General features: G+C 39.3%; 1 protein-coding gene across 1 annotated transcript in view; it reads left to right on the forward strand.

Moving 5' to 3' along the window:
* LOC139218807 (probable flavin-containing monoamine oxidase A) overlaps positions 1 to 13,209 on the forward strand; it is a 36,662-nt gene extending 23,453 nt beyond the window's left edge. Inside the window, exons 9-12 of the mRNA XM_070850504.1 lie at positions 906 to 1,064; positions 3,366 to 3,452; positions 7,154 to 7,254; positions 12,362 to 13,209. Coding sequence (XP_070706605.1) covers positions 906 to 1,064; positions 3,366 to 3,452; positions 7,154 to 7,254; positions 12,362 to 12,698 — 684 coding nt within the window. The 3' untranslated portion in view covers positions 12,699 to 13,209. The remainder of the gene's footprint in view (positions 1 to 905; positions 1,065 to 3,365; positions 3,453 to 7,153; positions 7,255 to 12,361) is intronic.
* The last annotated feature ends 3,183 nt before the right edge of the window (positions 13,210 to 16,392 follow it).

Here is a 16,392-nt window from a genome sequence, read left to right on the forward strand (position 1 = left end):
TTATCATGTCATGGTACAATATCAAATCGGTAACAGCTATGATACCGGTGCACCACTATTGGGAGGCCAACTTTCACTACTCCATTTGATTCTTATGTTTGCCCACTGCCCACTTTTAGATGACAAGTTGCTGTTTAAGTGCAACACAAACTGGCTTGTAGCTTTGTGTTGTATCATTTCACACACGAAGGTATGAAGGTAACATGTTTACCACAAGTACAGTAGCTGGGTCAACATAGGGTAAAAATAGAGCAAGGTCATATGCTGGCACTGGTGGATATGGACTTACACAGAAAATAATGGCACAGGTGTTTTGACCCATAGTATATGCTGCCAGTATCTGCTGCCTTTTTAGGGGAAACTTGTTCAGTGCCTTAGTAAATAGGTCTGATTTAATATGACTTTTTTGCATTCCATTGTAACAGAGTAGCTCTGAATTCAGTCCCAAGTTACTGACAATATTCTTGTTGGCTTTCGAGGAAAGCAGCAGTGACCAGTGAGATGACTGGAATTTACTGAGATGCTGACAGAATAAGGCAATTCAAGAAAGTGAATTAAAGAACTTGAATTGCCTTCATTTCACTTTTTATTTTTATACACTGAAAAAAAAATTCTGTATATAGTTTAAGGTCAAGGGAATACATGTACAGTATCTAGACAGATAAATACACTAAGCCTTGAGTGAAAGATTGAGTAAGATGTTTTATTGCCAAAAATGACTCATTTAGTAACCTAAATAAAGTTCAATTTAGCTCTCAAGTACAGTTCAATGTCTTCAGGTCAAGACTAAAAGAGATAGCACTTGATATAACTTGCGGACAGGTGCTTTCTACTTGAGGTCTGTTGTAAACAGCTGTAATTATTGATGTATGACGAAGCTGTGAACTGTCTCCGTTTCTCTACAGGCTTTTTGGAGGGAGAAGGGCTTCTCTGGTGAAATAGTGGCAGGATCCTCCACTGACTGTCCATTCTGTGTTACCTTTGATGCCACCAGCCCCAGTGGTAATGCTGCTTTGGTTGGATTCATTTCCGGACAGCAGGCTTCTCAATGGAGTTCCACGGAGGTAATGGGTTAACAAAGTGGAGACAGATAGAATGATTACTATTTATTTATCTGTAACTATGTCAATGTTCTTTGCTCTCTGCTCTCAGGCCATCTGTTTGAATTTTCATTTTGATTCATTATGACCCCATGTAAATTCATACATTTATGCATATAAATATGCATATAAAAGAGAAAAGCACCTGATCAACATTTTTGATGAGATGTGTTGTAATTATATTTAAGTGGACAGTGGACAGATATATGTTATGGTTTGCAAGACAGGCTATAACTGTAGCTGGACATGAAATATTCTATTACTTACGGATTTTGCAAGTTGCGTGGTGAGATGTCACAGTTTTTAACTGTGACGTTTGGTAGTTTTATTATAAGTTCAAATCTAAATGGTAAATGGTCTGTATTTGTATAGCGCCTTTCTAGTAATTTCAACCACTTTTACATGACATCCTCATTGACCCATTCACACATCATTCATACAGGAGGAATCTAAGTTGGAGGAGACTATTCTTTCACACACTGAAGCTATGCTAAATGTGCGTGTTCGTTCAACTACGCCTGCAAAAACTGCCTTAGAGTCCTGTATACTATGAATAAAAGACACTAGATTTGGATTTTACGCAGCACATAGTACTTTAACACTTTCTCATGCATGTTTAGGGTTTAGCCTGATAAACGTATCGTGAGGAGAGAAAGGCAACATTGTGGTCAAAGTGATGTTATCATATGAAACAAAATGCTCAGGGGCAGCATTACGAAAATTACATGCAAGATTGTGCACCACCTGAGCCCTGAAACAGCGCAGCATACAGACTGAAGAAAACAGTGGAATACTCCTGCATTACTGCATTAATGAGGATTTGTCAAGTCAGTGCCACTGGTTTTTTGATTAGATTTTTTCCCCCCTGATACTATTTGCAGGCACTGAGGTACTTTTTGTTCATCTGTATATCTTATGTGTCATTATTTGCCTCGAAAACAGAGAGAAGCTTTTTAATTGCACACAGTGGAGGGTAAAACAGAGACTTGTCTTGCCATAGAATAGAGAACTGTTCTGTGGTAATGCAAGGAGCCCCTTTATTGTTAATGGTTGTCCAAACAAGTAATCCCATAAGCAATGACCTTAAAAACACCTTACTGGATTATTATTACAGAATCCACACAATATCAAGGGTAGATGCATTCTTTTCACAACAGATTCGGTATAGGATTCATGCAGGCTTACAGTAATATCCCTTTATCATTTCATATATTCTGCCAGTGACTGAATATTATTATTGACATTTGTAATCCTCTTGCTCTCCAATGCTCATATGCACAACCAGTGTATGTCCTCTCCTCTTTCTAGTATTTGCTTTCCTGCTGTGAAGACACAGTCATTTTGTCTCCGTGCTTCCCCTTTACCTGGAATTATAAACAAATGCAGCCTTGTCTCTACTGTTGTTTTGGTATTTCAGTCATTAGCCTGACTTGCTCCAAAGCTTAACTAGCGATCTCCCTGCCGTGCCATGGTGCGCACCATTCTAAATAGTTAACCCCCACTTGCTACCTCACTAAGGAAAATAGGTAAGTAGCCATCAAGGTTATAATCACTCACAGTTAGTGCTGTTTAAATATGATTTCCCTGTATATTTGATGACTTTTTTCATATTTGGCTCTCATACAGAGTAATTTGTTGCATTCACCTTGTTGGATTTTTAGTTCATTGTAAGTTAAGATATTCCTTTATTAGTCCCACGACGGGGGAAATTTACAGTTTGCTTTGATTTGCACAGGTAGAGTCATACATTAAAGGGCCTTTTTGTAATTTAACAGGATTTTCATTTGACACCATTAACAGTCCTGCAGCAAATTAACATCAAGGTTTTTTTCTTTCAATTCCTCATCAAAAGCAATTTGGCACAATGATTCAATTCACCCTTTGTACCTCTGTAAGGAGTGTATTAAGAGACAATGATTTTCAGCACCAATTGCACGAGAGTGTGCTGACAGCAAAGATAAAGTGACATGCAGATGAGGAATCTTAGACAATTTTGCAACATCTGTCAGCATGTTTAATGGTGAACTGTCCTTTAAGTCCTCAGGCCTCAGCTGCTCTGCACATAACTCACTGTGCGACCTAATACAACCAGGAGCATGTGCTGACCATGCCTGAGTTATTCAGATTGACTGCTGCTCTCTGTGTCCAGCCTGAATTGGTTTTCGGAATCTGCATTCATATTTTAGCGGCCCTGTTATATTTCTGAGTGATGAGCAAATGTAATGTAAGTACCATGTTGGCGCAGGCATTTCCTTCTGTTTACAGAGTGGAGAGAGAAGAAAAGCTGTGCTTTCAAGTCTGGTCAAATACCTTGGTCCTGAGGCTGCATCTTTCATCCACTATGAAGAGAAAGTAAGTAGTTCAGTGGCAGATGTCTGATGTAAAAAGCAATAATATTTTGGTTTGAGGCAGAATTTTGTGGTGCCAAAATTCTTCTCATTTCTTACCCTGGACTCCAGAGAAGAAGGCTATTTTGGAGAGCAAAAGTCTGCATCTCAGTCACAATTGTAAATAAAATGACAAAAACTGAACCAAATTGATTTATTGAAAAACTTTGTGTAGTGCAGCTTAAAATGGTATTTCAATTAAATGTATTCAATATATGTATTTAATTACAAAATACATAGTTCGTAAATTGGATTTCGCTGGACAGAAAGTATTTTATTAGAAATGACACCGTATTTTTCAAAGAGCTTGTATTTGTGTATTTGAAATACACAATACATAATCATGGCTCATTTTATTGTCAAATAAGACGTATTTTAATCTCCAGGTTTAAAGTACAGAAAAAAAATGTGCAATGATTAGGGTAATCAAAGTTTTGGCTAAATGCAAGTGAATCACATGACATGTCCTGTTGGTTCTAGCAACACATATATTGTGAACATCTGTATGTCATTTGGGTTTCTGACCGGTAGCTTGAGGAAGAAGGCTTTGGTATTTGGTGAAAATATCCCTTAAGGAATTTCAGATATGGTCACACTGAGCTGACAGAATCACAATAAAATCTTGTGGTTAGTCAGATTATGGGACACTTTATTAGGGAGATTAATTGTTGGCAACCTCTGTAACTGAGGAGTAAATTCTAGCTTCATTTAGGCATTTTATAGTGGTTATTCTTAATATTTGTCAGGGTAATAGCAATATAAGCACCTGCCATGTGAGTAAAAATCGTTGGCAAATAGAATAAATTAGGTTAGCTGCTATTGGCAAGTTTCTTAAACTACTTAATTACAAATTCCCATCACCACAACGCTTCTGCTATTAAGTTTTTTACCTGCTAAGTGCAATTCCAAAAGCACTGCTCTGAGCCATACCAAGGAGATCTCTGTATTAACTGACTTAACTTGGCTCATAGCTGGTAACTAGCAGGCTGAAACAACTCTGTAGGGACGAATGCGGAAAGACATTTCACACACAGGGACTTTTTATTTTTCTTTTGTGGCAGTGAACACAATACACAGTCTTCTATGCTGCAAACTGAGCTTTGTGCCACTTTGGGACTGAGTGAAGTAATTTGAAGATCTCCATTCCAATCTCGTTGACGGCATCTATTTATGGGTCAGTGGGCAACAGGCTCAATTTGCATTGTGTTAACTCTTTTATATAGAAAGTGACTTAACAGACATTTATTTAACAGAAAATCTTTGAGATCATGACTTAAACTACCACTAATGGCATCGTGCACTTATCTCTAGCTGTGGCAACATGCAGGCGCTTCTCTCACACCCCTGAAGAGACTTGCCACAGCAACGAAACCTGTAAAATGTGACAATATCAGTTTGTTTTTTTTCTATATTCAAATTAAAAATTACTTGTATTTTGATAAACTACATTTTCTCGATGACTATCTCTGACTGTAATGTATACCAAGTGACACTTACTAGTTAGCTTTAGTTTGACAATAGTTACAGTCATACTAGTCTAACATCACAACACATAACAATAATACAAACAGGGGGTTCAACATCGGTCTAGCAAAGACGTGTCATAATCACTTTTTGTTACCTCGAACTTTGTATTCCAATGCAATGCATTTACATGATCCATCAAATGTGGTAATGTGGACCACAGATGTTTAGAACATGGTCCACCAAACAAATATATGGACAAATGTCACGGATAATATAGTAACACTCAGCTGTGCTAATAAACTTAACAATGACGTTGTCTTAAAAGAGAAATACTTTTATTTCGGGGTCCTACTTGAATAGTTTTACAAGCTTTAATGTTCAAAAAACACATTTTCTTAGTGTGCACACAGCTCTTTTCATCCTCCTTCTGAATACTCAGTTTTAAAAATGAAGGACAGCAAAGTGGATTAAGGTTTTCAGAGGAAGGGACAGTCAGCTAGCTGAAGGGCTGAAGAAGGTCACATGTTCAACACCCCCCACTTCTTATGTAAGAAGAGGAGCTAAATCTAAGAGGCGTGTTTTCGCATACATTTTCTGAAAGATGAAGCAGGAACTATGAACTTCTCATAGCTTGAGGTAAATACAGCAGGAACACATAGGCCTATTTATTTATGTTAAAAAGACATTAAAGAACATTTTTGCATAACATGTCCACTGAAGAACAAGGTGTAAGGCCAGTATAGGATCACAAAGTGTTCTGGTCAGTTTTGAAATGCTCGTGGAAAGACGGCAACTTCTTTCCTAGGATAAAGGTAGAGGAGGTCACCCACAGAAATACACCAGAAAACTGCCCACAGCTGCAGCAGTGGACCTACATACCTGCTAGTAATAACTTTCCAAAATTAAAAGCTTATTTCTTAAACAGTTTTCAGTTCAAAGCATGCAAACGAATGGAATATATTATAATACATTATTGAAAGGTAGACTTGTAAAATCTGCTGATTGGCGTAGTAGTACTTCCAAAGGAAGCACAACTGACCATTATAGACAAACACGATCTTATGTGAGCACAATTACGTGCAGTAGATGTCCTACTGGGAGCATGTCTATGTTCCCACAGCCCTATGTTCCCACATTTTTAAGTAATCTAACTATATCATGGAGAAAAGTATGTCTGTGTGTGTGTTAGGGTTAGGGGTTAGGGTTAGGGTTAAGGTTAGGGTTATAGAATAGAGGCTTCAGACAGGCAGACACACACACATACAGATATAATTTTCACTTAGAAATGTGGGAACATAGGGCTACCCTGTCCTACTTGCGTAAATCATGTCATGGAGCATGCATGCAGAATAGTTACGTAACCCCATTAGATGATGTGCGACACTAAAGCAGTACATTAGTCATGCAGATACATGCTTTTAGTCCATGGCTAACTTTTCCTTACTTCACTGTTAAATGGCTAGATGGAAATGGAAAATTGCCCTGAGGACACCCGAGGCAGGGACGTCACAGGAAACATCACAATTATACTATGAGAGATTCAGTGGGAATATACAATTATAAAATTCAAAAGCAACAACTCAGAACTTAGCAAAGAGAGAAACGCTGATTTGTGGTACAGTGTTGACATATTTGGCCTGATGTAATGGTATCCCAGTGGGTGTCAGTTTTTTGATATTCAATATTTATGATTTTTGTACATTTTATTTATTCAAATAGACTCACAAGCTCCAAACATCATTTTCATACTCTTGTGTATCCTCCCGTACTTCTTTCCACATAATAAGCCAGAGGGTTTCATTCCACTAAACTGCATCTCCTTAATGGAAAAATATCATGTGGTTGATTCACTGTTTTTAATATTCAATAAGTACATTTTTAGAGTCAAGTCATGTGATACAAATTGTATGACACAATAATGGTACACTATGTGAAGGGGGGGGGGCAAAACTCTCCAAAGTCCATCACAAATAAGCATCCATACACCTGCTTAGAAATCATACAGAAAAGACACTCTTAATAACTCCAGAACTTAACTGAGAATCATCCTGTTTCAAAGTTCTCATTAGCATCAAAGTAATCTAGTGATAGTTCTCTTTACATCCATTGCAAACAGGGACTGTAACAGCTAATTGTACTTTTGTACTGCGTACATGAAGTATTACAATGTTAAAGTCATTTAACTTTTCTACCTCACAGGACTGGGCTAAGGAGGACTACAGCGGGGGCTGCCCTGTTAATGTCATGGCACCAGGTCTGCTAACATATTACCTCCCTAGCCTGAGGAAGCCCTGTGGCAGGTAATCACCCATCTGATGACAAATACACCACAGCATCACACCTTTCCTTCTCCCAAAACTCAAAAGAGTCATATTACATCTGTGTTCTCACCAGAACAAATGGTTATGTTAATGAGTGTAGTTGAGTAAACCGGACAGTTTCTAAATCTTTGATATAAATCTTTCCTTAAGTTAAATTTAGAATTTATTGTTCAGTAAATGGTATCATTGTACACTAGATGACAGGAGTGGAAATATTTACTGTGGTTGCTGGATGCTTGTGTTATTTTTACCACAGGAACAATGTCTGTGCTTCACCCTGCCAAGCAGGTATTACTCACTGGCACCCTGTGCCTACAGATCATTGACATGAGACGTGGGAGTGATTATGCTTTCAGTGATACATATAGTCCAGTTCTAAAGAAATGGCAAGAGGTCGTCAGGAGTGGTGTTCTCATAGGAAAACGTCTATAATCCATTTCTAATGGCCTGTTCGGAGATGCACTGAGCTGAACAAATGAAAGCGAGAGGTGGGGATGGGGATCCAGGTAATGTATTTCCATAATGACATTAAGTCCGTGGGGAGCAGAGGAAGCCCATTACATAACGTAACTCAAACAGCAGCACTGGGCAGTAGCCCTTATCCACATTGCTAGCCCATATACCAAATGGATCCTCAAGGACACAATGTGACCTTGACACAAATCCAGCACATGTAATGAAGACGAGCCCATGCTCGGTTGCTGCTGGTGCTTTAAACATAGTGTATCTAACAGCACAACATATTCTAGAAGTGTCTGGTGGATTATGGGGTTTTATTTCAGACAGCATGAATCCCAATACCGACCATACTGTGGTTATTATAAGTACAGTAATTATCCTAGGTGGATGCTATGCCTGAGTGGTCAGTATGTGACATTTTTACAGAGATGCCCTCCCTACTCAGTTCGGGGTGTGGCAAGAGAGAGTAGAGAAAACAATGAGTAAGACGGAAGAAAAGCTGCTGAGAATAAGCTGATGTCAGTGGGTTCATGCTTTACTAAGTTAACAGCAGAATAAACAGTGCACTGACCAGATCTGCTTAGTACGATGCTGAATTTTTTCAAAACAACAAACATTGTTTGGATTATTATTTAGGATTAATTCATTCAACCTATGGCAGACGAAATGGATCAGAAAACATTTAAAACCTTTTAAAACTATCTTAGTTTTGAATGCAGTGGATGTTACGTTATTTTATATCAGACGTTACTATTTCAGAAATTGGTGCTGAGAATGATAATTAGGTGCCATAACTCTGGTTATTATTAATTAACTGTAGTAAGTTATTAATTACAAGTGGAACTCTCCATCAGAGCTCTGTAGGAGTTTGGCATAAGTTTGCCCCCATTCAGCCACTTCAGTATTAGCCTCTCAGTCTGTCTCCACTTTCCCTTTGGAAGGGCAGCTGCAATACTGCTCCTCATCCTGAATCACCAGAATGACTCCCCAGGGAGCCTGACATGTGATCAAAGGAGTAGGGTTACAATATGTAGGTATCATTCTTTATTATACAGGCTTCTGCTTCTTACAGGGCAATGCCTGAGCCTTACCCCTTATATGCACATCAAAAACTTGACTGCAGACCGACATCAACAACCTATCCTTCCTGCTAAGATCACAGCACATTGCAGTTTGATCTAAAAACATGAGCTTCACTGGGCTACAAAATTTCATGGTTTCATAGTGCATCAACAATGTAAGTCACAGTCACCGAAGCAGACCACTTAGCTAAGATCAACACCAACGTGTCTTTATTTAATTTGTTTTAATTAGAATTGCTCTTTGTGCTCCCCAAAGTACAGACTTAAACACATCCAGTGGGTCAAATCTGATAAACCAGCACTAACCACAGAACCGCCACACAAATCTTGATACGAATCCACTGAAAAAGACTGAGTGCAGCAGCACTGCCTTTACAATTTGCATGAAACAGCCTTTGGAGAATCCCTTCCTGGCAACACAGACAGGGTGATTGTGATATGCCAACACAAAGGCCAAAAGCAAGGCATGTGTTTATACAAAGTCAAACCGATAAAGCAAATTTGTAATGGAAAATAAGCAAGAATCAAATGATAAAATGCTTCTGGTGCCAGCAGAAAAGTAAGTAAAAGAATAAGTATTTCATCTTCCACTATAACCCTCACCTGCTGAACCTTCCAACTCAGGGGAACAGGACCTTGACTTCACTCAAACAACACTGCCCTCTCAGCTGAGATGCTGTCTTGTTGACCATGAACAACACCACCACCTTCATATCTGTGAGATCCCTTCAGTCCTCACAAATAGGAAGGTTTACTGCTTTCTTTCAATTCCAAGAAAAATATAAAGTTTGGAGTTGCAGTCTGTAACACTGCTCATAGCCCAGAAATACATAAAGATTAGGCTGGTGATAAGTGTCACACCTAACACTTCCAAATATCTATCCACAACCCTTACACCAAAAGTTTTCAGCACTATCCACCACACAGAAACTTCAAGGGTTTTTTGGGACTTCGTTGTGGTGACAAAGATTTTGTTGTGTCAGCCATCCACATTGTAACTGCCATTCAAACGGTTTATGCAACACTTCACATTTCCATATACAGACACAAGACATTTCATTCTATTTTAGAACAAGTTCCAGAGAATGCTTTAATCAGTGTGATCAAATGGCTGAGAAAGGTCAATGATACAACAGAATAGAGGGAAAGTTTTATTCTTCTTAGAGTCTGTATTTGTGCTTAATTTGACAATGCGGACCAGTTTCTTTCTAAATCCATTTTGTTAATCTGCTGTTATAGTATCCAACTCGGCCCGCTGGGAAATGTGATTAAATTAAACAAAGCAGTGTAGTTTGTATACAGCTAAAGGTCAAAATGATTTGCCACTAGCACAGAGAGGTACTTTAATCTTTATTCCCAAATTTAGAGAGATTGGATAAATCCCACGTTGGAGACTTGAAATGGTAGACCGCAATGCTCACATGCTTTACCTCTCTTAACAATTTACAAAAACAAAGTATTGCATTAATTTTGACAGAGCACTGCAGTGGCACATAATGTCAGTTGATCAGTTTCACTTAATTCTTATCTTATAATCACTTATTTAAACAAGACAACAATCATGCTTCATCGAGAATGCAATGGAGACTTTTTAATCTGACAGTCTCACTCTTATCATAATGCTGTAGCTCATTATACTGTTTACTACCACCTGCTATGCATGCCACTGTAAGGGTTTTGTTGATTGATTTCTCCCTACAACACCCCTGCCTGTTTTATTTTTCATTACCATACTTGATGCATGCATTGCTTTCCTTTTCCATTATCATTTGTATACTGTATATCTCAGTGATCTTTGGGTTTATCACGCTCCCATCTGTGTTGCTGCTGTGTAAATCCATTACAGGACCCCCTAAAACAACAATGTGTAGCCATGTGCTGGAGCAAACGGTCATTTATTCGGTGAAATGTCAGACAACAAACAATTTGGCAACAATATTTTAAGGCTTTAAAAGACGGTCTTTATCAATACGAGGATACCAATCCCGCCACAACCTCTCAGTGGACAAGCAGATGGTGCGCATCTCCATTTTCAAGCTTGTTGACATGTTGCCAAAAGGCCTTTCAGTTTGAGGTCTCAAGGTCTTGAACATTTTGCTGATGAAGTTTCCAGTGGCAGTGACTACACAATCAAACTGCCTCTGAGCATTTCTCACTGCAGTTTTGGCACTCACTGTTGACTCTGGAAACTCCAAATTCTTGTTAGCGCCTTTGCTGAATAGTAGTAGCTTTCTTTAATCTGGAGAGCCTGTGAGTAACTCCTTCAGTTCACCTCAGAAGGAAAACTGAAGAGGATAACATAATCAGAGTGTCCACCCACCCCATTAGAGCATGTAATCATATTTGATATCCATCAGTGGCTGCAGGGTTGTGGAGCAGAAACTAGGAATTTCTCATATGGCACTTCTGTTCTCACATCTGCTTCTCTAGCGACAACAATTAGAGTAGCCCATAGAGCAATGAAATCTGGCCCAGCCCCACCTCACCAATCAGTGGGGTCTCAGAAAACTAGGTTGAAGACCAGCCCCTCTGTCTGTACGGTGTAGGAAGAACATTGAGTTTTCTCCATCCTTCACCACCTTGTACTTAGTGTTGTCGGGTGGTTTCCCATGGGGTGGGCAGTGCTTCTCTAATGGGCTCTAGTTGGTTCCTACCCCCCAACTACAGGTTACAGGATAGACTATAAAAACTTCTTCACCACTTTTACCTCACTTCTGTGTCTACGGCCGGTGGACCAGGGTTTTGAGAGAAGTAGCTGACCTGCTGGCTAAGGTGCCTCTATTTGGGGGTGGGTAATGGTATGTTTTCACAATACTACCGGTAAAAAAAAATGCATCATCTTCAAATCCGTAGCCTTTGTCCTCAACCTCATGGGGAGGGGGGGGTGGTGACATTTGGCAGTAGAATCATCCACTGCCACTATTTACCTCCTGCGCATCCACTCCTGCTTATTTCTCCATCCCCCCCACTGCACTAGACTGCCAATTATTCTCAAGTGCTTTTCTAAGAATGTCTGGTAATTAATCAAACTTACAATGCTACCATCTTGCCAATGACAAAGCCCTGACAGTAGCTCAACTCCAAGGCACATGATGCGGACCAGGCAGCACTTTATAAGGTTAATAAGACATCCTTGGCTTTGTTGTCATTACATGGAGAAGAACAGTGGATGAGGAATAGCATCGTTATTTTGGTCTTGTAGTGAGCAACCCCTGCAGGGTTGAACAGGCTCAGCCTAATTTTCTGAGTAAATGTTCACTGCACACAGACGTGCACCATCTAAGCCAACAGAGACTTGTTAAAGGGCGAAACGTATCTGTATCGTAAACTGTATCACTTCATCAGAGAGGAAACCTTATCAACAGCTTTACATGTGTGCTCTGTGAAACTGATAATGCAAATCAGCGTTAATGGCTCAAGACACTACATAAATGTGCTAAGAGGGATGCAATTACTCAAATAGAGAATAGAATATATACATTTTCAAACAGCTACATGAAGGTGTAGTGTTTAGTACATGACTCGCTGATCTTCTTGATTTACAGGATCCATTGGGGAGGCACAGAGACAGCCACCCAGTGGTGTGGGTACATGAGTGGTGCAGTGCAAGCTGGTGAGCGGGCAGCTCTGGAAGTGCTGGCTGAACTCTGCCCAGCAGCACTGACCCGGGAGGAGCAGGAAGCAGTTCAACACCAGCAACCTCCCAAGCTAACACCATCATCCAGACTTGCGTACCTGTCTGCAAGCAAGATCATGGTTATAGCAACACTGACAATAAGTGCTGCTCTCTTGCTTGCTCAACATCAAAATGCATTACTCAAGGCCAAAACTTACTTAACAAATGTATTTTCAACAGCCAGGCATAATATATTCACACTGTAACAGGTGTGCATTATACTTGGTTGGTTTTGATTTAGACATTGATTGAAAACGTTGGTTTTGATTTAGACATTGATTGAAAATGTTGGTTTTGATTTAGACATAGATTGAACAAGCAAAGCAGCTCTGCCTACTGATGCCAATTTTTTTTTCTTTTAGGGTTAGGTTTATTAACATGGGAAAATGTTTATTGGCTCAGTTAGAAAGTTAAACTCAATTAGATTCATTTTCATCATATTGTATCATAATAAATCATTATAATCGAGGTAAATTGTGGAATTACACAATATGTGAGATCACACTCTTGAAATAGCAGATGCATGTTCTCGTTCAAGGTGATTCCGCTAATATTACTGTGTTTTAAGGCTGCCACTGTCAGTCCTTGTTGTTGTTGTTTGATAACCACTAATAAATAAAGCAATTTGTAAAGGGGTGAGTAAAAATTTACTTTTGGACGTTTGGAATTGCCAAAAACAGACCTTAACAATCAAGCCTGATAGCATGTATTGTATTATCAATAACATTTGTTTAATTTAGAAACTAAAATGAATTATTTCACTTTTTACAACAGAAAGCCTCCTTTGCTTTTTTCTAGTCCACTTTAATGACTCATTTGCTCATGACACACGATAAGATCATTATTTTCTGTGCCAATACAGCAGCAGCATACAGTAGTAGCATCTTATCTTATTTGCCTTGCTAACATTTAAATTTGTGACCATAGAATGTAGGTTGTGTTTGTAAGCTAGAGCCTCAAGGCGATCATGTTGTGTTTAAACCAGTTTGCAGTGAGAAAATGGAGCTTTCATACTGCATTGCCTTGCTTTGTTTCCCAGAGAGCCATAAAACCTGCTTGAGAGGCTTGGAGCAAAGCCACACACGCGTTTGTTCGCCCACAAAACCACCAATAGACATTCGAATGAGCGTAAGATGGATGAACCAGTCACACAATGATAACGTCCCAGAGAAAGTGATTTAATCGCTATCACTTGATTGCACAGTTGATTGAAAGGATTTTTGTCAGTCCCCATGTCTCTCCTAGAGAGTATCTCAAACGCCCACTAATCATTGGATGGTAGTCTGTGACTCCATTGGCGCCATGGCTTGCTATTTGTCTTTGTTATCACTAGCTTGCACTGAATCAACTGCCTGGTCTCCCTGGTTTCATTTAAGCCTGTCCAGGCTGAATCAAGACCAACGACCCAACATCTCCAAACATGAGGGAGTTTTTGCACCATTTGGTCACTGATTTACTCATTTTTGGTTGACAGTGACAAAAATGATGCTTCTCATGATATTCTGAACAAATTTCATGTACAATAGCAAAGACATTCTCTTCTCTTCTTCTGAAGGTTAAAGCAGATAGGTGTGCTATTTCAGGGACTCCGCAGTGCTTATTCTATTCAAGGCCAAACAGTGTATAGGCACAGGAGAAAAAAGAAGGGCCACATATAATTTTTGAGAAAATGTGATGAATGCGATGTGATAAATTTAAACCAACAGGTCATGGTCAGATTTCACCACTGCCACCCTCATGAAGTCAAGATAACTGGTAATTTCACGGTGAAAAGAAGCACATCGATATACTGTATAGCAGCCAGCAGCCTCTCATATGACACAAAGTCGTATCATAACACGGAGGAAACGCTGTGTTTAATAACCAGTCAGGAAGCAAAACAGTTTGCTCTGTATTTTTATGTTCCCAAGATAAGGGTGAAATGCAATAATGAATATTTCAGCCCCTGAAAGGTTGAAAGCCCTCAGTTATGGTATATAGATTAAAAAATGTAAAAGACAGATGAGCACCTTTCACTATCTCACTCTTCTCTGCACATTAGCCTCGATGGTTATTTTTTTACATATACAATAAAATATCTCCAGTAAGTAATGCTGCTGTAATTACTGTAGCCTCTGAAAACACCTGTCGTAGCACTTGCCTTGGTGTTTGCCTTCAGGCAAGAGCACCAACTTTAAAAATTCATACACTGCAGTGCAGTGTAATCAATATTTGTGACCATAAACAACTCCAATATCTAAAACCACAGCCTATTTGTTTAAGCACATGTGCTTGTTATCATACTTTTTGTTATGCAGACTTATATCTAATCATAGAGGCACTTGTGATAACAAGCATACATTATAATTTCAATTCAGCAAACTTTGAATACATGCTGCCCTTATGAAGCATATAATGTTCATTTATTTTGAATTATGTCAGCAAGGGGCTGATTCAACTCTAGCAGTTGTGTTTAGAGTGCATTTTGTTGTATTGTTATGCAAATATACAATCAAGTGCCTTTCAGTTAATGTTGGCAACCGTTTACTTATGGCCTCTGCTGCTCTTTGCCAAAGCAGCTTTCCTGCATTTAACATACATATGCCAGGATTTTTGAGGCTGTTTTGAAAACTTAATGAGTCATTTGTGAAGCAGCCTTTGCAGGTGTGATTTAGGTGCCCCAAAGCTAAATTTCCTTTGGAAAACTCAATATTGCTAGATTCTATAGTACCAATTTGCTTCCAGGGCCAATGTTTAACAATGTTCTTAACTTAGTGAGGCTAGTTCACAATAGTGTGGAACTGTGGGTGCTAATGGACACGTAGCACATCCATCTAAAACCAACAATTAAAAGAATGCTGCACAGCATTGAATTCTTCCTGTATAACAATGTCAATGACTCATGATGGACCATTATAAAGGATCAAAATTGATGCCGCAGAACTATAGATGCTGCGTTTTTAATTCCATGCATTCCTCTTCATTGTCAAAAACCTGGCTCCTGCATTACAACTCAACCTCCCACAGTACAGTCAGAGAGTGGGTGTGTTGTGCTAGTGGCAAGTATTGTAATCTCAAGCTGCCAGCCTCAAGCAAACCTGAGGACACTTGAGTGATATTACAGTGGTAATTCCTTACATTTCACATAGTTCCCTCTGGAGTCACAAAAGGCTTTATGCAACTTTTTTTTTTTTCAGTAGACAGACATTGTTGTGTAAAATCGTTGGACTTCTCCTTTAATGCTGGCTTTTTTTTTTAACCATCATTATAAACCATCCTGAATTTTAATCCAATATTTTAGCGTTCTAATCTTGTCCATACCTTAATATTCTAGCTGCAACACACAGATAATGTCAAACCATCATCTGACATCTCCAACACCCACTGATCTTTAAACAGCAGTCTGGTGCCATGGCGTACTATTCTATCACGAGCTTGCATCGGATCAACCACCTATTCTCCCTGGTTTCATTTAAGCCATTCTTGGCTGAATCGATGTCGACAACACGACATCTCCGCATACACAGTGCAGCTTCTAAGCCGGAACAAATCTGACAGGCAGATTTCCACTCAGATTTCCAGATTTGGGGGACAACTGCATGAGCAACAAGGTGTAAAAATAGCCTGAGAGGCTGTTCTACAAAAAGAAAAGCCACCAGGCGTTCAAGGGCATTCTGACCATCCAGAACTAACATTCAGGATCACACAAAAACCAAGCACACACTGCCGAGAGAAAAACACACATTGCCTGCGCATTCCCAACACACCACCACCTTATTAAATCCTCAATTCAGCACCATGGACAGCGACAATATTGAAGAAACACAGGAAGGCAGACAGATGCGGATGTGATCAAAGCACAAATTGATCTACAGCAGAACAGAAGCACAATCATGCCAAAGGGTTAAATGTAAACTTCAC

Source organism: Pempheris klunzingeri, chromosome 19, assembly GCF_042242105.1.
Source record: "Pempheris klunzingeri isolate RE-2024b chromosome 19, fPemKlu1.hap1, whole genome shotgun sequence".
Lineage (NCBI taxonomy): Eukaryota > Metazoa > Chordata > Actinopteri > Acropomatiformes > Pempheridae > Pempheris > Pempheris klunzingeri.